The 26,458-nt window shown below is 39.2% G+C and overlaps 1 protein-coding gene across 1 annotated transcript; it reads right to left on the bottom strand.

Moving 5' to 3' along the window:
- Positions 1 to 769: 769 nt before the first annotated feature.
- Positions 770 to 26,458, bottom strand: ggh (gamma-glutamyl hydrolase (conjugase, folylpolygammaglutamyl hydrolase)). The gene is made up of 10 exons (XM_059327063.1): positions 26,287 to 26,458; positions 23,997 to 24,105; positions 23,853 to 23,903; positions 21,693 to 21,777; positions 21,469 to 21,607; positions 20,036 to 20,142; positions 17,423 to 17,513; positions 17,160 to 17,294; positions 16,219 to 17,066; positions 770 to 798 (listed from the first exon to the last, which is right to left on the bottom strand). Exons 1-9 carry the CDS (start codon positions 26,408 to 26,410, stop codon positions 16,948 to 16,950), a joined length of 960 nt encoding a protein of 319 aa, XP_059183046.1. The 5' UTR covers positions 26,411 to 26,458; the 3' UTR covers positions 770 to 798; positions 16,219 to 16,947.

Raw genomic sequence — 26,458 nt, 5'->3', positions numbered from 1 at the left:
TGGCTTTTTCGGCAAAGCCTTCAAATCCATCACTCATTGTTTTAAACGGTCTTGATGTCGTGAAGACATCAAATGTCTGTCAGAGACCAGTTAGTGGCCTTTGTCCAAGTTTCTTATAGAGATTCATGGGGTTTTCTCCGGGTGTTTCCGGTTTCCTCCCGCTATACGTTATCATAGAAAAAAAAAAAATTAAAGGCCACCTTAACGTTTCATCCCACTTAAAATCACTACAATGACGAGAATAAATTAATTAATGGCCATTTAGGGTTTACAGGTAGCTCTGGTTTCCTCCCGCTTATGTCAACACGATATAAAAAAAATTAAATGAAAGGCCACCATAGAGTTCCCTCTTACCAACACCACAATAATAGAAATAGTTCAATTAATGGCCATTTAGGGTTTACAGGTTGCTCTGGTTTCCTCCCGCTTTATGTCAACACTATAGGAAAAAAATGTAATGAAAGGCCACCATAGAGTTTACCAACACCAGAATAATAGAAATAAATTATTAATGGCCATTAAGGGTTTACTCAGTGTTGCTCTGAGCCATATTTACTCAAAATAGAGGCTTTGAACATAGCCCACTCAGACACCATGTCCCCAACCTCACCTGGAATGCAGGACAAATTCTCCTGGAGGTGGGAGTTGAAGACCCTGCAGACAGGGGTCTCCGCTCGACGTTCCCAGTTCACCCTCACTCCATGTTTTGGTTTGCCAGGTCTGTCAAGTACCAGCAGGAGGTGATATGTTGACAGCTCTGTTCCTTTCTTCACCCGAGTGTCCAAGATGGCTACAGATCTGATGATGTGATAACAAAATCGATCACCAACCTTTGGCCTAGATTTGTCTGATTTCAAGTACACTTATGAGCAACTTTGTGCTCGAGCACAGAGTTTTTTATGGCCAAGCCGTGACGAGCAGAGAAGTCCAATAACAATACACCACTCGAGCAGGGATCTGACAGGCCGTTTCTGTCTTCACTTTCTTACAACGTAACAGTGACTTCAGTAGCCTCCATGTTTACGTCCCTAAAAAGCGTGCTGTGACGTCTTTGTTATTGTTCTTCTGCCCATGTGGGTCAGTTCAGGGTGTCAGTTCAAAACACCATGTTCGAGCATAGAGTTGCTCATAAGTGTACTTGGTATCAGAGCACTCAAAGCCAAAGATTGATGATTGATTCTGTTATCACATTATCAGATCGGTAGCCATCTTGGACACTTGGGTGTGAAGAGGAGCAGAGCTGTCAACTGATCACCACCTGGTGGTGAGTTCAGGTGGTGGGGGAGGCTGCTGGACAGACCTGGCAAACCCAAACACGTAGTGAGGGTGAACTAGGAACATCTAGCAGAGGCCCCTGTCTGCATGTTCTTCAACTCCCACCTCCAGGAGAATTTGTCTTGCATTTGGGATGTGAATGGGGACATGGAAATCAAGTGGGCCATGTTCCAAGCCCTCTACTGTGGACGTGGCTTGTAGGAGCTGTGGTCGGAAGGTCGTCTGTGCCTGTTGCGACGGCAACCTAAGTTGGGGGTAGGGAGTCCTTAAAGCTCAAGAAGGATGCCTTTCGGGCTTGACGGGCCCAGGGGTCTCTGGAGGCAACAAATGGGTACAGTTCGGCCAGAAGGGAATGCAGCACTCGCTGAAGTAAAAACTCAAGTGTGGGAGGAATTAGGAGTGGCTATGGAGGATCTGGAAAACTGTCAAGACAACTCAGGAAAGGAAAGCAGGGCTTGGCTCAAGCTGTGTGTAGCGGGGGAGGTGACCTGCTGAGGTCTGAGACTGATGAAGAACTAGATGAAGAGTTAGATGAGATTTGCCCTAACATGCTGAAGGCTCTGGACACTGTTGGGCTGTCATGGTTGACATGTCTGTTCAGTGTTGTGTGGAGGTCAGATTATTTTTGTTTGACTGTTCACATTCATTTTTAAATGTGGCTAATGTCAGACTCCATTGTGAACTGCTCACCGCCCTGAACTCACAGGCATGGGCAGAAAAACAATAACAAAGACAACACAGCACGCTATGTATGGAGGCTACTGAAGTCACTATTAAACTGGAAGCCAGCAAAGTTATGAGCAGTTGATGACGAGAAGAAGGCTGAGGGGAAAGAGAGCAAATCTAGTGCATAGAGTTAGTTAAAGAGCAGTTAAATAATGCAGTCGAAGAAGTAATCGGGTCATATATAGTTGAATTTCCCAAAGCAAACAAGGATACTTAGCCACAAAATGCATTTAATCATTGAAAAGGAGACAGTGTGGGCTGCCAAATGACCACACACAGCCACCATGCAACACACACCCAGGTCTGATCAGCTTGGGGTGGGCCCACCTCGACTGAAGGTGTCTTGTGATAAAAGGCAGAAACACCAAAATAAGTCGGGGTACACAACTGAAGATGTGTTGTACTTGTGGAAACATCACTAAGTGGTCATCACTGACCCTAACCCAACCCAAAATTACATCTCCAACTCCACATAAGACAAGTGCTGTGCTAAATCTTCAGGGATTGTAAAACCTAGTCCTACGAAGAAGTTATTCAACTGTAGTGTACATTCTGTTACAGCATTTAAACCCAGCTACAGCAGCCACAAAGTGCTGCTCTGCATCAAGATATATGATGCAGGTATAAATATATCCTATTTATACTTTACTGTAAAATGTAAAATCCAATTATCTGTAAACATTCACAAGTCATGTGACCAAGACAGCCAATCGGCTGTTGACAAGGAGAACAGTCCAAAAATAAACATCAGAAATAATAGATTTACTCAAAGGCACTCTTGAGCCCAGTGTTAACAGGATTATAGTTGTATATCAGAGCTTTGCTCTACGGCTCCACAGATTTTAATCTGTGAAAGTTTTTTCCTGGCTGTAAGGAGAGAAACAAGATATACAGATCACAAAGGCTCTATGACACAGCTACTGGCTGATTAGGGAACCAAAAATAATGCTGTGTTCATACCTTCATTGACAAAGACTTCAGCCATATAAAAGCTGGTTTTATTATTTATTTTATAAAATGTAAATCAGGTTAATTATAGTTGAATTTCCCAAAACAAGGATAAAGAGCCACAAAATGCATATTTTGGAAACAATACTGTAGTACTGCCTAAAATAACATATCTGTCGAGCCAGCTGCTGCTTGAATTTTGATGCTTGTCTATTCGTGGAATTATGTTATGGGCACTTGGAGAAGAAGAAAAAAAGATTAGAAATAATTTCTAAAACGTGTAGTCATAACGCGTAATGTTTCATCAATGATTTCTCCCATTTGATTTACTCAGTAAAAGTAGCAATATATTGCAAATTATATGAAATCCAGTTATAATAAACGTTGAGTTCCACTGCAAGGCTCTTGAAAGAATTAGGAGTCAAAGATCAGACCCCACGCAAGGCAATCAAAGACCTTGCCACTGTTGCTGATTGGAATCAGTCACTGGCTGTGGTTGAAACGCAAGGAGACAGTGTGGGCTACCAAATGACCACACACAGCCACCATGCAACACACACCCAGGCTTTATCAGCTTGGGGTGGGCCCACCTTGACTGAAGATGTCTTGTGATAAAAGGCCAAAACACCAAATTAAGTCGGGGTACACAACTGAAGATGTGTTATACTGGTGGAAACATCACTAAGTGGTCATCACTGAACCTAACCCAACCCAAAATTACATCTCCAACTCCACATAAGACAAGTGCTGTGCTAAATCTTCTGGGATTGTAAAACCTAGTCCTACGAAGAAGTTATTCAACTGTAGTGTACATTCTGTTACAGCATTTAAACCCAGCTACAGCAGCCACAATGTGCTGCTCTGCATCAAGATATATGATGCAGGTATAAATATATCCTATTTATACTTTACTGTAAAATGTAAAATCCAAAAAAAAAAAAAGTTGCATTAAGTTGAGAGAAGCATAATGTAATTTTTAATTTCCCCTCATCACCCCTTCTCCAAAGTAAAGTGTTCTCTGCATACAAGTCCCACTGTTTGCTCCTCATGTTGCGGTCCCCTTCATCTCACTACTATGTGCTGGATCTATTAGCGACAAACAGATCATACAAGAGGCCGGAATTCTCTCCCTTTTGAGACCTGATATGGCCATCATGGTTGACTGGGATTTTCTTGTTGATGAATTTGTGCCATGTAAAATCCATTGGTCAGCATTTCTCTCTGGCAGAACCCAGACGTCTGCCTGTGAGGTCAGGCAGACCCAGGCCACTGCGCGCCTCAGGGTGCACGTGGAGCGCCTCAAACGCCGAGTGAAAGAACACAAGTTCTTTGACACAGATTCCACTCTGGCTTTTTGGCAGTTTAAATCAGCTGTATACCATTGCACGTCTCCTGACAAACTATGAAAATGAGCCTCTTGAAATGGCTTGGGCAAAGAAGTAGCTTTTTTGGAGATGGCACCTCCATTCCCAAAAAAACATGGCAGAGGCTGTTTCATCTTGAGGACAAAATATTCTGTAAATGGCAATTATCTGTGTATACTTAAATGAAATCTGTTTAAAATTAATAATTTAATATTGAATAATAATATTGAAATTGTTTGTATATTGTTTGACAATAAAATATTAATATTGTAAATGAAAAAAAATGTGTGTATGCTTACAGTACATGAAATCTGTTTATATTGTTCAAGTTACTGATTTTTTTTTTTTATTGGAATACTTTCACTTAGTTCAATTTAACGGGTACTCAGATTTATTTTTTATTTCATTATTTATTTTTTTGCTCACCCACCTGTCAGTTCTGCTCAATTTACCTTTATATATAACAATTACTTTAGTTTAAACGCAACCTTTCAATGCCAATTTTTTTTTTTTTATTACAGTGAGAACAATTAGATGAAGGATGAAGAAACAGAGGGAGCTAGCAGACAATTACAATAGTTATGATTAGAACTGAAATAATTTATTTCAAATCAAACATCCAAAAAATGCTGTAACACCTGTCCCACCTAGCTAAGGAATTATGTGTAGTAATACGGTGGGTGGTGCCCTGGGTACATTTCTGTAAATTCAATGGCGCTCTTATGTGTGTTTAGGTACATTTCAAAACTTTTAAATTACTGGCTTTGCTTCCAAACAAATGTATTAGGTGAAGCAAAAGCTATTCACTATTTTTAAGATTTGACCTGCAATTTCAATTACACAACTTCTTAAGTAATCATGTAAACCTGACTTTCATACCTTAGAAATATGACACAAAAACATTGGCTTCAGATTAAATGGAAGTCATTTTAGTAAAGGGTTTTTTCAAATACACAGTAATCATTTTATGACCCAATACCAAATGATAAACATGCATAGATACACCAATATGTAGCCAAATAATAACAATTTCCTTTAAATTGTGAGTCTTTACCTCTCTTTTATACTTCAAAATCTCCACTTCTTATCGTCTTTAACATGAAAACATTTGAGAAAAACCTTTTGGTGGGCACACAATCTTACTCTGTCTTAAACCAAATAAAAACACTGTTGCAGGCCTGAGTGGACCCAATACTGTAATGGCCGTTTCACTTGCTCAACAAGCAATAAAATAAAAAGCACATGCTAGTTTATCAGTACTCACGAATCCATGAATAGTCAGATGTGGGGCAGATGTTAGAATAGCAGAGCATAGGATGGCGTCAAAGCACAGGAGCAGAAGAAACAGCAGGAACCGTCAACCGAAGCACACCAGCGGGACGTTAACAGCTCTTCATGTGGTCCAAAAGGGCTTTTCCAGTCCTCTCTTACAGTCACAACAGTCCGTCCCTTAACCCTCCTGTAGTCCTGGGGTCTGTTAGAGTTCGTTTTTTTGCAGAACAGATGAGGAGAGTAAAATCCTTTTGACTATTTATTTAAGACAATAATGAAAGAGTGAGCATGTACATGGACCTTCTCTGTTCAGAAATCACAGGATGCTAAGCAGTTAGCTGTAACCCCCTCCCAGAAAAGGATGCCTAACTTACTTTTACACAGAGTTTTATAATGTTAATGTGCGACTATCTGATTGGTCAAAAACTGTTGGGACAGCACCATGGTTGAGACTCGGCCCGCCCATTACGTTGGCACGCAGGCTAATCCTAGCCTCTTGGTGCTTCAGCTTCCGGTCACCGCCCTGTGGAAGGAAAAAGCGTGCATTCAAATGCAAAGCAGCATTCTTACTAAAGGTCACAATGCGATTATAGCTATTTTTTTATTAATCTCTAACAGGTCCTTTTTTTTTTTACCCCAAATCATTTTCAACATATGATTAATATAGGTTAGCTTTCATAGAATTGCTTGAAATATTCAGCATATGTGTCCCTTTGCATAAATTTCAACTTTCCTCATACATTTTCACGTGTTTTATGAATTTTTATAGTACCCATGGTCCTCAGGGGTCAAAAAGGACCCCATGACATTAGACTGGTTTTAGGAAATGAAGAAAAAAAAAATAACTTTTTTTTTCCCCTTTTAAGGCAACTCATGACCAACACATTGACATATAATTTTCATATATTTTCATGATTATTGGTCAATTTTAGTCAAATATAAAAAATTAGGCCTCATTCCAAGAGGGAAAAAAAGTAATGAAACCTGAATATTTTTCTTAATAGTTCTAGTGAAATATTAATTTCTTGATGGGATTGTACAGAATAGATTATATCAACTTTTGGTGAAACTTATGTTTTGAACGCATTGTTCATTTTGGGATGACAGCAAAAATTAAAAAAAGTTTAACACCCGTGCTCCTCAGGGGTCAAAAAGGACCCCATGACATTAGACTGGTTTTAGGACATGTAGAAAAAAAATATTACCAACTTTTTTTTTTCACTTTTTAAGGCGACTCATGACAAACACATTGATATCTAATTTTCATATTTTTTTTCATTATTATTGGTCAATTTAAGTCAAATATACAAAATTAGGCCTCATATCAAGAGAAAAAAAGGAATAAAACCTGAATATATTTTTCAATAGTAATAATGGAAAAAAAAATCTTGATGGGAATGCACAGAGTAGGTTATGTCAACTTTTAGTGAAACACATTTTTATTATTTTTAGATGACAGCAAAAAAAAAGGGAAAAAAAGGAAAATCACACCTTTGGTCCTCAGGAGTCAAAAAGGCCCCCATGACATTTGACTGGTTTTAGGACATGTAGAAAAAAATTAACTTATTTTTTCACCTTTTACGGCACATCAAGAACAACACATTGATATATAACCTTTGTCTTCATTATTATTGGTCAATTGTAGTCAAATATACAAAATGAAGGCCTCATTTTCAAGTTTGACTGTGTGCATGCATGTTTGCTTGTGAGTGTGTGTTTGTGCGTCCATGTGCAAAGTTATGTACCTGTGAGTGTGTGTTTGTCTGAGTGTGTGTGTGTCTATGACTCTGTGTGCCTTTGTGTGTGTGTTCGTGAGTGTGTGCTTGTGTCTATATGCATTATGGACAATATGTGCAAATATCATAGACTGTAGGCAAATATACGTTTTGACCTCAACCTCTTGCTCGCTGTCTTCCTCAGTCGGGTTTAAAATCAGATCACACACACACACACACGTCTCTGAACCCCCTTCCCACACACACACACACACACACACACACACAGCAGATATTGTTCTTATATTGATGCACCTGTGTAAACAGATGTGTTTATAACTCTGATGTACCTGCTTGTTCAAAGGGACTGAAGAACTAAACAAAAAACAAAAACTTTAGTTTAGAAGCTTAGGATCCCTGACAACCCTCCCTGAGTGTCAGACAGCAGAAAAAAAGATTCTAGACCAAAAACAGAGGCTCTGGATCTGGTTTTAAATCCGGCTGAGGAAGACGGCGAGCAAGAGGTTGAGGTCAAAACACATATGTGCACATATTGTCCATTATGCATATAAAGACACATGCACACACTCACACACACACACACACACACACACAGGTACATACCTTCTCACAAGGATGCACAAACACACTCAAAAGCACAAATGCATGCACACATAGTCAAACTTGAAAATTAGGCCCTAATTTTGTATATTTGACTAAAACTGACCAATAATAATGAAAAAAATATGAAGATTATATATCAATGTGTTGGTCATGAGTTGCCGTAAAAGGTGAATGACAAAATTGTTAATATTTTTTTTCTACATGTCCTAAAACCAGTCTAATGTCATGTGGTCCTTTTTGACCACAGGTGTGATTTTTTTTTTTTTTTTTACTTTTCTTTTGCTGTCATCTAAAAATGAACAATGTTTTCAAAACATAAGTTTCTCTAAAAGTTGACATAACCTACTCTGCATTCCCATCAAGATTTTTTTTTTCCTTCTTTTACTATTAAAAACATCTTCAGATTGTATTACCTTTGTTTCTCTTGAAATTAGGTCTAATTTTGTATATTTGACTGAAATTGACCAATGAAAAAAATATGAAAATTAAAAAATGAATGTGTTGGTCATAAGTTGCATTAAAAAAAACTTTTTTTAGGAGTACACAAGGGTTAATGCAAATAAATTGGCTGAGCCACAAGTCCATATAGTGGGGCAGCTTAGCTAGAAATTATATAAGGATTGTGCATTTTATGATAAAAGCGTCACATTTAGTACACTTGTAGCAAAAGACATATAGAACAAAATTAGATGTGGAGGCACGACGAATTTTCAATTTGGTGGCCATTTTCAAGATGGCAGCCAGTGACCACCTGTTTTGATATTAAATTTCACATTAACAATGGATAATAGGTGATAAAAAACATGACATTTGAAACCGCTTGAATCCCAAAACTATGGAAAAACTGTTGTTTCTAAATAAAAATTCATAACAAGTTACACAAGCACAGTCACTGCCCTGTTTTTCAAGCACAATCTCTTTCCCCACCCACCCATGAACCTCTTTACCAATGAACATTCTTTGCCAAAATCCATAATATAATCTGTATTTGCACCAGCCCCATGTGAAAATGTATGAATGTAGCAGCACCATTTAAATGTTTCATAACACAAAAGTGAAGTCTATATAGGGTAACAGACATGTCAAATAAGAAACATGGTCTTCAATAGTTAATGTCTTTATTATTACTAGCAATATTATTATTATTATTATTATTTTTTGGGCATTTTTCATGCTTTATTGAAAGTAATAGATAGAAAGGGGGTTGACAGAGGGGAGGACATGCGGCAAAAGGACCTCAGGCCGGATTCGAACCCAGTGTGAGGCACCGGGACGCCCCGTTACTAGTAATATTATTGTTATTGTATCCACTGGAAACATACAGTCAACTAGTGTAGTTGGAAACAAATCCATGAACCAATCAATGACACGTCTCGATTGCACTTCATTTTATTGACCACTAGATGTCCTACTGGAGCACTGTGTGTCATCGAAGCTTGGAGTAATGAACCATGTTTTGTATAAAGTGTCGAAGCTTCAACAAAGCCTCGAGCAGCCATCACTAGTGATGTCATGACGGCTAACAAGAGCTGCAGAGCTAACCATTTGAAAGCAAAGCTAATGACAATCATGCTAATGCTAAAGGCTACTCGCGATTAGCAACAATACTGTTTTACACTCTAACATTTAGCCACAGTACACAAATCAGCTTGCAAACTCATATTTATCTCTTGCAGTTCACCAATGTGTCCAAACCGTTAGGATAACTGGTCGTCAATAACAAAGTTGGACATGTCATAAAGTCATTACTCATCACTGGATGATAGCTGGCTTCTGCGTCTTGTCACTAAGCCCCGCCCCTCTAACTGAGACTAGAATCTGGTTGGCTGAAGAGCTAAAGTACATATCAAGTTTTGTACTTTTTTTAACTTTAAAGAAACTATTCATATGTTGTGTGGCTATGAGTTTTATGTCTATATGACTTTTAGCCAGCGCTACAATGCAAAACAGCATTTAAAACAACAGAAAATAGTTTCTGTGAATCCCAACACTTTTACAGGCTTTTACACACTAGTGCTATGGGCAGTGGCGGCCTTAGCTGTGATTCACCTGTTTCAATTAAAATGGGCCCTGCCCTCACAATGGCCCCGACTGCCATGATAACAAGATTTAATATTTCACCCACTTTTTAAAAGTTTTCATAGGTCACCCGGCCCTGTCTGTCTCAATACCTGTCATTCATGTGAGCGTGCTGTGTACATGCCCCAGGGCTGGAGGAGCGGACTGGCCATCGGGAGGTTTGGGAGATTTTCCCGACAGCAGGTTCATCCCGAGCCGAACGGGCCTCAGGCTATGGGGTATCATACCAACATATATTTAATACAGCCCTCATGAACCTGCCTGCATTGAACCCTTACACTCAAACTGTGAGGCTTTTGGCTTTACCTCATGGATCTGTGGCACTCAGATCTAATCTGTACTTCCCCTCTTGAATCCTTGTTTGAAACTGAGATTGACAATGGCATTTGTAAAACTGTTACAGCGATTGGCACGCAGACAAATAGCTGGCAAGTACAAAACATGCTAACTTTACACGTCCAGATCTTACCTTCGTAAAAGTGGACATACAGTCATGGAAAATTTATTGAAACACCCTTGTTTTCACTTGTTCATTTTAATGCTAAGCTGATATCTTGCCATTTTCCATGGTTTTCTTGATAATGATTGTGGTTATTATCAAGAAAACCAGGGAAAATGACTAGATATCAACTCTGAAATTAAACTGAGATATTTTTTTTTGTTTTCATTATATTTGTCCAAACAAATGTACCTTTAGTTATACCAGGCATGAAAATGAACAATAAATTTAAGAAAATAATGGTTTAATATTTTTTTTCATGACTGTAGCTTGAAGCGTAATGTTTCAAAGCCCTTCTCCTTTTTGGTGACCAAGGTACGACACAATTCTTGTATGATGCGACCAACATCGTTCATTGTTATTTTAGGAAGATCTTGTAGAGATCAGGTGAAGAACGCCATCGCTTTGCTGTTTGTGTTTTCAGTAGCAACAGTGCTGGCCGGAAGTAATGTAGCTGACTGAGTTGGAATGCGGAAGTGAGTGTGCATATAGCCTCTTCAGCCATATAAAAGGTGGTTTTATTATTCATTTTATATACTGTGAATCAGGTTCATTATAGTTCAATTTCCAAAAAAAACAACAACAATATACAGCCACAAAATACATACAATCTAAAAAAAAACAAAAATATAGTATTGTATAATATGTATATAAACACATGTATGTATGACTTGGTTTTTGAATCATGAATGATCATGAATTCTTGAATTTTGATTGATTGATTTGACAGCAGACTAATGGAATGCTTGGTTGCTAGGTTACATGGGTCGCTCTCTTATACAGTCTATGGTCGCTCTCAGTTGTTAAGCAGAAAGGGGGGGCATTGCACATTCCAGAAAAGCTGTGATCTCACAGCTCTGATGACATCATACGCTGGTGACATCATCACGTCATCACGGAAAATTGAGCATTCCAGAGATGCTTTGATCTCAAATGGATGGTGACATCATCACGACATCACGGAACATTGAGATTCCAGAGCTGCTTTGATCTCGCATTGGTGGTGACATCACCACATGACATCACATAGCCCCCCTTCCAGAGTTTGCCTTTACACTTGGGAACCGGAGGAGAGACACTTTCTCATTTCTGCAGGACCGAGAGGAGCACGTCGAAGGACAACACAGCACAAACTACGAGAAGACTTAGGATCATCCATTAAAATTAATATATAATATATTGATTACCGAAATGGATACAGCAGGACCTTCCGAGACACAGCAGATGGCTACAATTAAAGTTGATGACATCCGTCCACTGATTGAGTCGTTTCTGGAAAGGATTACAGAGGAACAGTGGGCCAAGATTAAAATTGGTGAGGCCGATTATGCCACAAAAATTTTGTTGGCAGAGTTAGTGCTGGATTTGACGACATTGGTGTCAAAATCAGCTAAGGCAACTCTTGGCCGTAAGTCAGCTGGCCTTACTGACAGATATGTTATGTCCAGTCTGGGTGACTCAGTTGCTCAGGCCTTTGCTCAGGTTCTGGATGTAACTCATGTCGACTCTTACATCTCAAAGTCCTTAACGGAATACATTTCTCAGGAGGCTGTAAACAGTGGAAATAGTCAGATGGAGAGTATGGGCACGTACGAGGTTGTGGTTCCTGACCACATACCTTTAGCAGGCAGACTTGAGGGTATGGTCCTTCATGTCTGCTCCATGTTAAAAGTATCCAGGGCAAAGGTCAATGCTTTCTGCACAATTCGACCATGGAAACTACGAAAAACACAGGACACTGCTGAAAAACTAGCAGAGGCAGATGAGATTGCAGACATTGGAGAGCTCTGCCAGACAGCCATGGGGTCTGTCAAGTCATCCACCCCTGAACCCTGGCTCGTGCCAGAATCCGAGGACATCTTTATCAGTGAAACAACTAAAGCTGTCCAGGAAATAATTACGAAAGAGGTCATTGCGATGGCAGAACCTCTTTTGCATGATGTGGCAGATCATGAGTATGCAGTGCTTGAATCTGACACCTCCTTAAAGATTGAAAATGTCTCATTGATTATTGCTGAGAGCATAGTTGAGGCGATTAGGAGTGTGTTAGGTAGCTGGATTGGAAGTGGCAGCCCCCGAGAAAGGGGAGGCTTCTTGAAAGAAGTGGGGGACAAGGTAAAGGCCTTTTTCGCCACAAGGTTCACAAAACTGTCCATCAATAGAATCCGGACACAACTGAAGAACCAGTTCTGTCCCAACTCCAAAGTTCAAAACAGGGAGTCACTGCAGTCTTTCATTGACAGTATTGACACACTGTTTGAAACAGAGATTGGTGACGAACTTGGTGGAAATGAGCATGCTGTGTTCAGTAAATTACGGAGCATATCAGAGGGACAAGACTCAGCCTTCACACAAAAACTTGGTGATGTTCTCTACAGTCACCTTTCAGAGGAGGTGAGTTCTCAAGGTGACCCAATACAGCCATCACGTGAGACCCTTTATGCAGCCATAGCCGGCAAAGTGTGGCGTTTGCTGGGAATGATGCGCTGGTGGGTCAAGATTAATGCTTCTGGACACAGTCATAAAATAGTATTGGATTTGATGGACTCTGATGATCTATCACCATCACCCACAGTTTCAGTGTCTGAGAACAAGTCACAGACACCCTCAGGGACACAGTCAGAAAACGCTTCACCAACACCCAGGGTGGCAGTGTCTAAGAGCGCATCGCCAGAACCCAGAGTGAGAGCGTCTGAAAGCACATCGCCAAAACTTACAGTGACACTGCCAGTCAACACATGTCCATCACCTGAATGGAGAGTACCTAGAGAGTCTCCATTACCACCACCACTCAAAGTGACACTACCTAAAACCTCTCTATCACCAGTACCCAAAGTGATAGAACCTGAAACGGTTCTATCACCAATAACTGAGGAGGATGTCCAACAACTCAACTCAAAAACAGTTTCTCAGGACAGTCGATCATCCACGCATGCTGCTACAAGAGAACAGACAGTGAAGTACACACAACTCAGTGTACTTGTTATTAAGGTGGTTTCTCGCATCTACAGCAAAGCCAAGATCACCCATCCAGCTGAATCACCAGAGACTTTTATTAGGAGGGTGACTGAAAAGACATGGGCCGAACTTGAGGGACAAGATTTTACGATCACCCCGGAAACGTACAAAAGCCTTGACAAAAAAATTGTCGAAAACATGTGCAGGAAATGGGGCTGTGTAGACGATGTGCTGGTGGCAATGGCACTTGAAGAAGAAGTAGTTGAGAACTACATTGCCTGCTCTGTCAAATACTTACTTTTGACACCACCAAAGAACAAGATGAGCAATTTCTTTGGCTTTTTCGGCAAAGCCTTCAAATCCATCACTCATTGTTTTAAACGGTCTTGATGTCGTGAAGACATCAAATGTCTGTCAGAGACCAGTTAGTGGCCTCTGTCCAAGTTTCTGATAGAGATTCATGGGGTTTTCTCCGGGTGTTTCCGGTTTCCTCCCGCTATACGTTATCATAGAAAAAAAAAAAATTAAAGGCCACCTTAACGTTTCATCCCACTTAAAATCACTACAATGACGAGAATAAATAAATTAATGGCCATTTAGGGTTTACAGGTTGCTCTGGTTTCCTCCCGCTTATGTCAACACGATATAAAAAAAATTAAAGGCCACCATAGAGTTCCCTCTTACCAACACCACAATAATAGAAATAGTTTAATTAATGGCCATTTAGGGTTTACAGGTTGCTCTGGTTTCCTCCCGCTTTATGTCAACACGATATAAAAAAAATGTAATGAAAGGCCACCATAGAGTTTACCAACACCAGAATAATAGAAATAAATTATTAATGGCCATTAAGGGTTTACTCAGTGTTGCTCTGAGCCATATTTACTCAAAATAGAGGCTTTGAACATAGCCCACTCAGACTCCATGTCCCCAACCTCACCTGGAATGCAGGACAAATTCTCCTGGAGGTGGGAGTTGAAGACCCTGCAGACAGGGGTCTCCGCTCGACGTTCCCAGTTCACCCTCACTCCATGTTTTGGTGTGCCAGGTCTGTCAAGTACCAGCAGGTGGTGATATGTTGACAGCTCTGTTCCTTTCTTCACCCGAGTGTCCAAGAAGGCTACAGATCTGATGATGCGATAACAAAATCGATCACCAACCTTTGGCCTAGATTTGTCTGATATCAAGTACACTTATGAGCAACTTTGTGCTCGAGCACAGAGTTTTTTATGGCCAAGCCGTGACGAGCAGAGAAGTCCAATAACAATACACCACTCGAGCAGGGATCTGACAGGCCGTTTCTGTCTTGACTTTCTTCCAACGTAACAGTGACTTCAGTAGCCTCCATGTTTACATCCCTAAAAAGCGTGCTGTGACGTCTTTGTTATTGTTCTTCTGCCCATGTGGGTCAGTTCAGGGCGTCAGTTCAAAACACCATGTTCGAGCATAGAGTTGCTCATAAGTGTACTTGGTATCAGAGCACTCAAAGCCAAAGATCGATTATCGATTTGGTTATTGCATCATCAAATTTGTAGCCATCTTGGACACTCGGATGTGAAGAGGAGCAGAGCTGTCAACTGATCACCACCTGGTGGTGAGTTCAGGTGGTGGGGGAGGCTGCTGGACAGACCTGGCAAACCCAAACATGTAGTGAGGGTGAACTAGGAACATCTAGCAGAGGCCCCTGTCTGCATGTAAGAACAACTCCCACCTCCAGGAGAATTTGTCTTGCATTTCGGATGTGAATGGGGACATGGAAATCGAGTGGGCCATGTTCCAAGCCTCTATTGTGGACGTGGCTTACAGGAGCTGTGGTCGAAAGGTCGTCTGTGCCTGTTGCGGCGGCAAGCTAAGTCATTTTTAAATGTGGCAAATATCAGACTCTATTATGAACTGCTCACCATCCTGAACTGACACGCATGGGCAGAAGAACAATAAAAAAGAAACCACAGCACGCTATGCATGGAGGCTACTGAAGTCACTGTTACGGTGGAAGCCAGCAAAGTTACGAGCAGATGATGACGAGAAGAAGGCTGAGGGGAAAGAAAGAAAATCTAGTGCATAGAGCAAATCAAATAATGCAGCCATAGAAGAAATTGCAAAATAAATATATTATTTATTTTTTATACTGTAAATCAAGATAATTTCAGTTGAATTTCCCAAAACAAACAATGATATATAGCCACAAAACGCATACAATAATTGAAAAGGAGACAGTGTTGGCTATCAAATAACGACACACAGCCACCATGCAACACACACCCAGGTCTGATCAGCCAAAACACCAAATGAAATCGAGGTACACAACTGAAGATGTGTTGTACTGGTTGAAACATCACTCAGTGGTCATCACTGAACCTAACCCAACCCAAGATGAAAAATGCTGTATTCATGCCTTCATTGACAAAGAACTCAGCCATATAAAAGGTTGTTTTATTATTAATTTCATATACTGTAAATCAGATTAATTATAGTTGAATTTCCCACAACAAACAAGGATATATAGCTATAAAATGCATAAAATCTTTGAAAACAATACTTTAGCATTGCCTAAAATCACATATCTGTCAAGCCAGCTGCTGCTTGGATTTTGATGCTTAATTTTTAAACAACTGTGTTTCATGATTTCTCCCATTTGATTTACCCAGTAAAAGTGGCAATATATTGCACATTGTATGAAATCCAGTTATAATACAAGTTGAGTCCCACTGCAAGGCTCTTGAAAGAATTAGGAGTAAAAGAGCAGCCAATCACAGACCTTGCCACTGTCGCCGATTGGAATCAGTCACTGGCTGTGGCTGAAACGCAAGGAGACAGTGTGGGCTTCCAAATGACCACACACAGCCACCATGCAACACACACCCAGGTCTGATCAGCTTGGGGTGGGCCCACCTCGACTGAAGGTGTCTTGTGATAAAAGGCAGAAACACCAAAATAAGTCGGGGTACACAACTGAAGATGTGTTGTACTGGTGGAAACATCACTAAGTGGTCATCACTGAACCTAACCCAACCCAAAATGACATCTCCAACTCCACATAAGACAAGTGCTGTGCTAAATCTTCGGGGATTGTAAAACCTAGTCCTACTAAGCAATCTGGAGTGATTCAACTGTAGTGTACATTCTGTTACAGCATTTAAACCCAGCTACAGCAGCCACAAAGTGCTGCTCTGCATCAAGATATATGATGCAGGTATAAATATATCCTATTTATACTTTACTGTAAAATGTAAAATCCAATGTAAAATCCAATTATGTAGATAGTACAGGAGAGGCAAAAATAAGCCTTGGGGCTTCAGCCTATTCCTTTTTCGGTTGCTGTCTGATGGATTCTTTTGTAAAAACATGACTTTATTTTGTTGTCTTTGGGTTTTTTTTGTAACCGAAATAAAGCATTCATTCATTCAATTATCTGTAAACATTCACAAGTCATGTGACCAAGACAGCCAATCAGCTGTTGACAAGGAGAACAATCCAAAAATAAACATCAGAAAAAATAGATTTGCTCAAAGGCAGTCTCGAGCCCAGTTTTAACAGGATTATAGTTGTATATCAGAGCTTTGCTCTCCTCCTTCTCAGATTTGAATCTGTGAAAGTTCTTCCTGGCTGTAAGGAGAGAAACAAGATTTACAGATCACAAAGGCTCTATGACACAGCTTCTGGCAGATTGAGAAACCAAAAATAATGCTGTGTTCATACCTTCATTGACAAAGAAGTCAGCCATATAAAAGGTGGTTTTAACAGCTGATGGTGAGTGTGGAATGTAAGGCCTTGTCCATTCAAATGCATTTTTCTCTGGATGCCACTGTGTCCCATAAATTGGGTAATCATATGCTGTTGAGAGGCAAGGAAAAAGAAAGTACTCATTAAAAAAAAAAAGTTTCCTCCAGTCCTCAAGTAAACTTGATGAAACGGATGAATTAAAGCTGCAAACGGATGAATTAAAGCTGCATTGTAACTACCTTCCACCGTTGACACAAACTCAGTTTTTCCATCCGTGTTTGTGGAGAGAACTTTGTAAAACTTCTTCAGTTCCTCATTTGTGTTATGCGTCTGGGGAAAAGAAGAGGTTAGTTGCAATGCAACCAATTAAACTACATCATGTTTGCTCTTAGTCTGCTTTCTGTGTTCTTAAAAAATGAATGTAAAAAAAGGCTCACTGGGGATTTCCACCGGACGCGTTACAGCAGCAGCACGTCAGCTTAGCGAGCCGGCCGTATACACGCGAGATCACGCGATAATCCTGACCATACGGGAGACCGCAAGATCCCGTGATAAACTCTAAACTCTATTTATACAGTCTATGGATAAACTGTGTGTATAAAGTAAACAACAACAACAAAAACCAACTTACTTTGCTTCTCTGACGTGAAACATATGTTGATCTGACCATCTATCCTTATAAAAACAATATGTTATGTCATAAATGATTGTATGATGTTCCACTTCAACAATCAGTCTCTTGTCGTCCGTGTCGCCGATCCTCTGAGACCCTTTGATTGATTGATTGCTGATCTGGTGCCCCGGTCATAACATAATGTTGATGTGAAGTAGTTTTAGGCTGCATGAACTGCGTATTGTGTTTTATTTTGAAAGGGGCGGAAGTGTTTTACGCTGATTCGGAGTCGGACTTCCTGTCTGGTGCGATCTGCTCTGTTGAGATTCACGCGATTTGGCAGCGTCTCGCGGAGAAATAGAAGTCCTACCTAATGCTCGCGTAGAGACGCTGACGTAACGCTGAAGTAACGTGGAAATCAGGCTTTAGTCTGCTTTCTGTGTTCTTAAAAAATGAATGTAAAAAAAGGCTCATATTTCATCACAAGCCAGTAACTTTGTAAAGTCTTGACTGCACTTCCTTTTGTTCTCTGTTAAACGTGTTTGTGCAGGAAAATGTATGACATCAAAAGCCATTAAAATTGGCAGGTGGGTTGTACATTCCACTCCCTAATTAGGGACATAACGTGACACTCATTGTCCTAGAGTAACAAGACAAAAATTAAAAGTAAATTCCAACTTTTTAACAAAATTCTTTCTATGACAACATGTCAAAAACCACTGGGCCAGCCATCCCAAAACTTTTTCAGGATCATCTACAGACAATTTTACATAAATGCTTATAGGTCAGGAGTTTGGATGCTAGATCTGAGATTTGTTATGTTGCGCATTACGAGAAATTTTGTCTTTTTATCTTAAGCTTAAAAACACAAAAATACCCCAGCTTTGCATGCGATATGATTACGCCTTGATGATTATTCTGAAAAAATACCACGTTGGAACCCCCCCCCTGGTTCAGCATGCATGTGAACCACAGATCAATTGCAAAAAAAAAAAAAAAAAAATTATTTGGAGATCTGCTCTCTCCTTAGAGAATGCAGACAACCTTATCTTTCTGAAGAAGAATGATCTGATGATATGAATGATATGATCTTGACCGTGGTCCGCGGCACCTTTCACACCTATCTCGTTTGGTCCGGACTTTCGGACTTTTCAGTTTGATCCGAACCTAAATTCCAGGTGTGAAAGGTGCCGCGGACCACGGTCCGGACCGAAGGACCAAAGTTTGGTCCGACCAAAAGAGGTGGTCTCGGTCCGGACCAAACGAACCAAGGTCCGAACCTTTTGCAGTGTGAAAACAACTTTTTTTATAGTTCGGACCTTCGTATCAATGACAGGAAGTTTTCTTCTTCTTCTGCTCTCGAAATACGGTACAGGAAGCTCATTTTGCGAATACCGAGCACTCTCAGTATTGCTCATTAAGCTGGTGCTGCTGGTAGCAAAAGACCAGCATAAGTATTTGTTGCGGCGATCTGCCTGCAGGTGCAGCTGCGTGTGTGTGACAGCGGCCGTGCTGCTGCATGCGCGCTACGGCGTGTGCGTTGCTCCGCGGCGCCTCAGCAAGTGAGCACAATCACTAATCAGGGGCAAGGTAACACAAGGCCAAGGACAAACATTTAATTGTGTGCACAACGGACGCATAACGCATGGGAAAAGGACTCAAAAGGAGTAAAAGGTGGCTCGCTGGATTCATTTTGTGTAAACACGTTAAAGAAGTAACACTGACGTCAGATGCCGGCAGGCCTAACAACGCAGTGTAACCAAAACAAAATGAGCCGCGGAAGTCCACAGGGAGATGACGTGTCCAGTAGAACTTTCTTGTAAAGTCCGCTATTCCTTTTGCAGTGTGAAACCAAAACCAACCGGACCAAATGTATACAATGTAACAGAACACGGACCTTGGTCCGGACCTTGGTTCGGACTTTCAGGTGTGAAAACGCCCTTAGTTCAGTTTTGCTTTTTTTCCCACTTGTATTCTTACTGTATTTTAAAATGATGTACACTGGAATTTTTATTTTATTTACTGTCCATGTTTTTAGTTTTTCATATAATTTAATTTAAACATTGGATGGACATCTTGAGTTAATTTGAGTTTTGTTTAACTTGATCAAACAAATTAAAGCAAAGATGTATTCTATTTTCTGTATTTTTCTTCTTTTTTTTTTGCTTATCCGAAAAATTACCCCATCCGCGAATCAAAACCATGACACTGATCCAAACTGTAATAATAAATTACTTACCACCACGGCCAAACTCCACCTGTGAGAGTTTTCTGTCAGAGGCTCAGAAGCCAGATCTTGCATCAGTTCAGCTGGGAAGCCTTTAAACATTCTGCTGTCTTTGGCCTCTGTAATGATTCAAACCATTAGCTTCATAATAATAATAATAATAATGAAGTAATTTGTTTTTTTGTGAACAAATACACATTATCACAGAATAATAAAAGCAGTTAATGAAAATAAGATTCATTGTTGTCCTGTAAACTGTGATTACTGTGCTACTACAACCCTGACACGGAAATTGATAAAAAAAAAAAAATATGACTACAGGTGCATCTTAATATATTAGAATATCATAGAAAAGTTTATATATGTCATTCAATTCAATTCAAAAAGTGGAATTAACGCATAATATAGATTATATAGAACCATTACACACAGAATGAAACATTTCATGTCTTAATTTATTTAATGTCTTCTAATTATAATGATGATGGCTTACATTTAATGAAAAGACCTAAAACTCAGTGTCTCAAAAAATTTGAAAATTACAAAAGACCAATTTTAAAAAGTATGTTTAATCTGGGAATGTTGGCCTCTGAAAAGTATGTACATCTATATGAACTCAATACTTGGTTGGGGCTATTTGACTTGAACTACTGGAAATTGACTTTTCCATCATATTCTAATTTATCGAGATGCACTTGTATGTTAACTAGGGCTGTACGATTATGGCCAAAATGATAACTAGTGTCTGGTTCTTGTTGGAAACAAACAGAGATCGCTAAGTGAACACCTCCTGCAGCAGCAGCACATACACACCGTACTGCTACAGCGCTAACTGTTAGCCTATTAGCAATTTGCAGACTGGACGCTAAGGGGTTAACATCCCTTCCGGCTCTGCAGCTGGGAGAGACTGCTGCAGGAGGACTGTGCCGCTTCGATTCGTTCTTACTCAGGACTGCTCATATTCAAATTAGGGCCGTTTCTGCGAGTTCTACAGTCAACGGAGTGACTTGAAGGTACCGCTGAAAGGTGCGCTCTCACGTTATTTATTTAGGCAGCTACATGAAAACTTAACTATGCGTTCGCTTCCTGGTGGTTGGTGGACTACTGGTGTAGAAAGTGCTTGATTAGATATGTAGGAGAGCCCGCATTTTAAAATGGAAATATTGCAGATGATCAGTTTAATTTAATCGTGGCAGCCAAAATCGTGACCACGATTAAAATTAAATTAATTGTGCAGCCCTAATGTTAACCTTGTACAATTCTACAATGTCATTTAGCAGACGCTTTTATCCAAAGCGATGTACAAATGAGAAAACCTTTTAACAAAGCAAATGTGACTTTTTAACCCCTTCAACACACCAGCCAACATAAAGTAAGAATTTATCTTCAGAGCTGAATGGAACTATATTAATCCACACTGATTTGATAAAACAAGAAAGCCGTACCATTAGTGAAGTCCAGAGGAAGTGTCACACCACTTGTATTGGTAAATGACAGCACTGTCTTTCCACTTGTCAAATGCATCAGCTGCTCAAATCCTAGACAGGTTCCCCACACAGGAAAATAGTCGCCTCTCTTGTTTGCCTGAAACATCACATACAGTCTGTGGCATGATCCAGCATCAACCTGCTTAAATCTACTTGTATTAATTAATACTTAACATTTTTACCTCAAGAGCAAGTTCATAAAAGATTTTTGCAGATCTCTGGTAAGCAGAAGCGATAATGCTGGAGCGTCCGCCTGGGTACAGGACCCTGTTAACAAAGACAAGGGACACAGGAAGAGAGTCACGACACAAACAAAAATACATTGCGGGGGATTTTTGTTTGTTTTTTAAGGGGGTGACAAAATAATAGAAAACTAGAAAACTGAGGTCATTATGTTGTCAGGCTTTGTGAGAATTTGTATAATAATAAAACAATCATGTCATACCACCAGCAAAGTTTTCCTTCCAATTACAAAGCTTGGGTGCAGCATTATTTAAGCTCCATGAGCAGAAAAACTTTGCTGCTTGTATTTTGTGGTCCTGGTGCTTCTGCCCTCTTATCTGCTCTCTGTGTTGGTGTTTCACACACAAAGCTCATCACTCTTGTCATTACAGCGGTTACATTAAATTGCCTTAAAATGACAAGAATATCTTTTTATTTTAATTATTTCTGCAACAATATATCATCCAACAAAATGTAGCTATTGTGACAGGTCTAGCTGGTTCTGGCTGTATAACTTCTACGTAGCTTTATAATGTACTGAAAACATGTTTACAAAAGATGTAATGGTCATTTATTACTAATTATGAAATAGCTAATTATTAGATATCCTGTTTTTTTAAAAACATAAACATCACTTACTTATCTGCTATTGTAATTCATATTTACAGTAGTTGCAACTCTTGTATCAGTCATAAAAATAGCAGAATTATGTTACATTAAAATTCCTGATGACATGAGCAGAACAGGGAAAATTTACACTGGTAAAAACTAGGGCTGTCGATTGGTTAAAATATTTAATCGCGATTAATTGCAAAATTGTCCATAGTTTTTATCCGTTCTAAATGTACCTTAACGGGATATTTTTCAATTTTTTTTATTACTAGAATCAACACGGGAGTGGACATATATGCTGCTTTATGTTTATCCATGTTTATTATTACTGTAACAATCCAAAAGAATGACAAATACTGTCCGGAATAACCTCAAAGGTACTGCTAGTCAAAAAATATGCTGAAAGCAAAACATGGCAAACTGAGGCCCAACAAGAAACAACAGATGAATGTAACATGACTCAGTGTTCTTTACCTCTCACAGATCATGATTCAATGATAATTCACTCGTTTTGCTAAAAAAACTTTTTTTTATGTACACTGGAAAATCCTACATATGAAATAGAATGGTTTTACATGACATTGATTTTTAAACATTTTTTTTTTTTTTTACAAAAAATACATTACATACTTTTTGTTGAAGCTGAACTTGCCATTCAAGCGCTTTTTATTGATTTCTGTTCACAGAGGCTTATTTCTGGAATCCACAATGTAACAAATAAATGTAAATAAATGTAACTGCTGCATTGCTTACATGCTTACTGATTTACCAAACTACGAGTCGATCAGAGGGTCATGCTGACAAAACGTGCAAACGTTAATCGTTAATTTGCATAGATGCGTTAATTTTGACAGCCCTAGAAATATTTTGTGGGATATTTGGTTTGTACCAGTGGCCTTAAAATTATTATGTTTATTGCCCTCTCCCACCTGCAGTGCTTGACGTGCTATGCCACGCCTGTACATAAAGTTAACTGTTTACTTTTCTGAAAAAAATTCAAGGAACCTGTCAACAATTGTGAGAAGTAATTAAATAACCATAAAATAATAACTCATAATTTATTTTTTGAAATATTATATATACCACAAACAAGCATAAAGGCTGTGAATGTTCAATAAGTTACTATTGTCATGGGAAAAAATATAAGACCATTGTTTTCTTCAATTTCTTGTTCATTGTAATGCCTGATACAACTAAAGGTACATTCGTTTGGACCAGGTTTGGACAAATATAACGATAGCTCAAAAGAGTTAAATTTAATAGCTGATATATAGCCATTGTTCATGGTTTTCTTGATAATGGTTTTGTTTTTTTATCAAGAAAACCATGAAAAATGGCTGGATATCAGTTCTTAAATTCAACTCTGTTGTTAAAACTGTTGTTATCATTATATTTGTCCAAACAAATGTACCTTTAGTTGTACCAGTCATTAAAATGAACAATAAATTGAAGAAAATAAGAGTGGTCTAATATTTTTTTTCCATGACTGTATATTGTAACACATTTACCCATTAATGGAGCTGAACAGTGTCTTGTACTCCTCCAGTGTTTGGTTAATCCTGAAAAACATGAAGGGGAAGTTAAAGATTTCAGTTGGCTGGTATTGCGAAAGAAGGAAAGACGGTAAAAATAATTGTTAGATAATAACTCACATGACAGGTACAACCCTTGCTCCTCCTGACTCAAGGAACTTCACATAAGAGGCAGGAATGAAAGCGGTTTGATTTGGTTTTGGGTCATAAGCTTCTTGAGCCAGAACACCTTTTAAAAGTAAAAGCAGAAGAATTTGTGGCATTTCTGTTAGCATGCTGTCACTTCTCAGACTAATACAACAATAGCACAGTTATTAAATTAGTGTAGTAGTGAACACAGCTGGCAAGATCATTGGAGCCCCACTCCCCTCCCTGCAAGCCACTTACACCAACCGCCTCACCCGGAAAGCTACCTCGATAGCGAACGACACCAGCCACCCTGCACACAGCCTGCTCAGCCTCCTACCCTCTGGTAGGAGGTACAGAAGTCTCTACTGCCGCACCACCAGACTCAGAAACAGCTTCATACACCAAGCTGTCAGGATGCTGAACTCTCTCCCCTCACTCCCCCCTGCCACATCATCCAGTCTGACAGGAAGATGACCCCCCCCCCCCAAACACTCAGGACTTGGCAAAACAGTAACTTATGCTGCTACCTCCAGTCATACAGACTAGACTCCTACATTGCACATTCACACATTGCACTTTTCTTTATTTTATTATTAGAGTTAGTAAATGTCTTGTCTGTGTGTCTTGAATGTTTATTATTAGCATTAGTACATGTTTCTTGAATGTCACTTAATAATAGGAAATGTCTGTCTATCTGTGTGCCAGTGCACTTTACATGTCTCACCGTAGGAGAGTGGGAAACACCCTTTCGATTCCTTGTATGTCTTGACATGTGAAGAATTGACAATAAAGCTACTTTGACTTTGACTTTGACTTTGAAATTGACAGTTGTCGCTTTGCAAATGCAACGTTAACTCTATGGAGTCTTGGGCTATTTTGTCTATCTTTGAATCCTTTAATTTTATCCTGCCACTATACTGCCCTACAAAGTCTAACTGCAGTAACTACATTTTTGGTCGAAATTGAGTTATAACTAAAAATGAACTCCTTGATGTCTGTTTTATCTTGTGACAAAGTTTTAGATTTCAATTTTGCTTTATATCAGAGAAATAATGATGTAAAAAATTGCAGTAACTACAAAATCCACTGTGATAGTGTAGTCTTGTACTTCTTCATTGCGCTGAATAGTGAAGACAAGAATAATAGAAACTATAAGTTTATTTGATAGAATAATTAATATCTAGATAGTGATTAAGTAAAAAGTAAGATAAAATGATATAAAGACTAAAGTATAACATAACTTTATAATATTAAGTCTAAAATACACAAATCTTTGAATACAGTTGTTAAACAGCATTGTAGTTACTGCACTCTGGTTTTGAATTGCTGTAAAAGGTTCTAATAGTAATGCACAAACAGAGTGCAGTAACTACATTTTGGGGGTCATAGGTGAAATAAATTGTCATGGTTTTTGAGCAAAAAAATTACATCATCAATACATGTAGAAATAAGTGTCATATCGCTTACCTACCTATAACCCATTTGGCTTGCCAATTCAAAAAAAGTTAAAAAACAAACAAACTTTAAAGCAGTTTTTCTCAGTTTTACCCTTTGCGTAGTTACTGCAGTTAGGCTTTGTAGGGCAGTATACACCACTTTAAAAAAATGTTTAAATGCCATGTTGGTATTTCTTTCCAGCACAACCTCACCTATATGACCTGATAATAATTATTCCACCCTGACTTACTGGATCGACAGTTTGAACTCAAAGAAACACAGAAAAACGGACATAAAATGTGATTTTGAAACAGGATTTTTCTTGTTGACCTTTTGGCGTTTGGGGCTATTTTGGCCGACCATTTTTAAATCATGTTTTCCATGCCATGTTGGGAGAATTTTTTCAGCACCATCTCATAATGATTTTTTTCACTTTGACTTCCTGGATCAACACTTTGAGCACAAAAACAAACACACAAAAAACATGAAATCTGAATTCTCTTTCACTTCCAAAACACTATCATGTTCAATGACGAATTTTAAATGCTGCAAATGTGAACAAACATATAAGAGGGTTACATCCAGTTCTATATTATTATACAAAATATATTTGACCTTGTCTCCAGTTTTACTTGGTATATCATCATCAAACTGAAACTGGCCTCATGGAGTTTACAGCCAGAACTTTAGAGGTAAATTTACAGTAGGGCTCCACGCTGCTTTGTTTTTACGTCAAGTGATGAAGAAGTCTGCCAGTTTTGGAGCTTTTGGAGACTCCAGAGGGTTAACTTCGTAAAGTTAGCTTAATGTAGTGTTGCAGTGAATAACATGTTAATGTACTTACCAATGACGGGTCTGTCATTTCTCTTGGTTTTCTCGGCTGTAGAATTAAACGGCATACACGCCAGGGTAATGCAAAGCATTAATCTAAAAGTAAAACATGCTGTAGCACGTTTAAGTACAGCCATTCCGCCGCCGGCTGCAACGGTTGCTACCAGTCTATGGTTGCTACGTTA

The sequence above is a fragment of the Centropristis striata genome, chromosome 23, assembly GCF_030273125.1.
Source record: "Centropristis striata isolate RG_2023a ecotype Rhode Island chromosome 23, C.striata_1.0, whole genome shotgun sequence".
In the NCBI taxonomy this organism is placed as follows: Eukaryota; Metazoa; Chordata; class Actinopteri; order Perciformes; family Serranidae; genus Centropristis; species Centropristis striata.
Note: the sequence above shows the minus strand (reverse complement) of the source record. Positions and strands in the feature narration are given on the sequence as shown.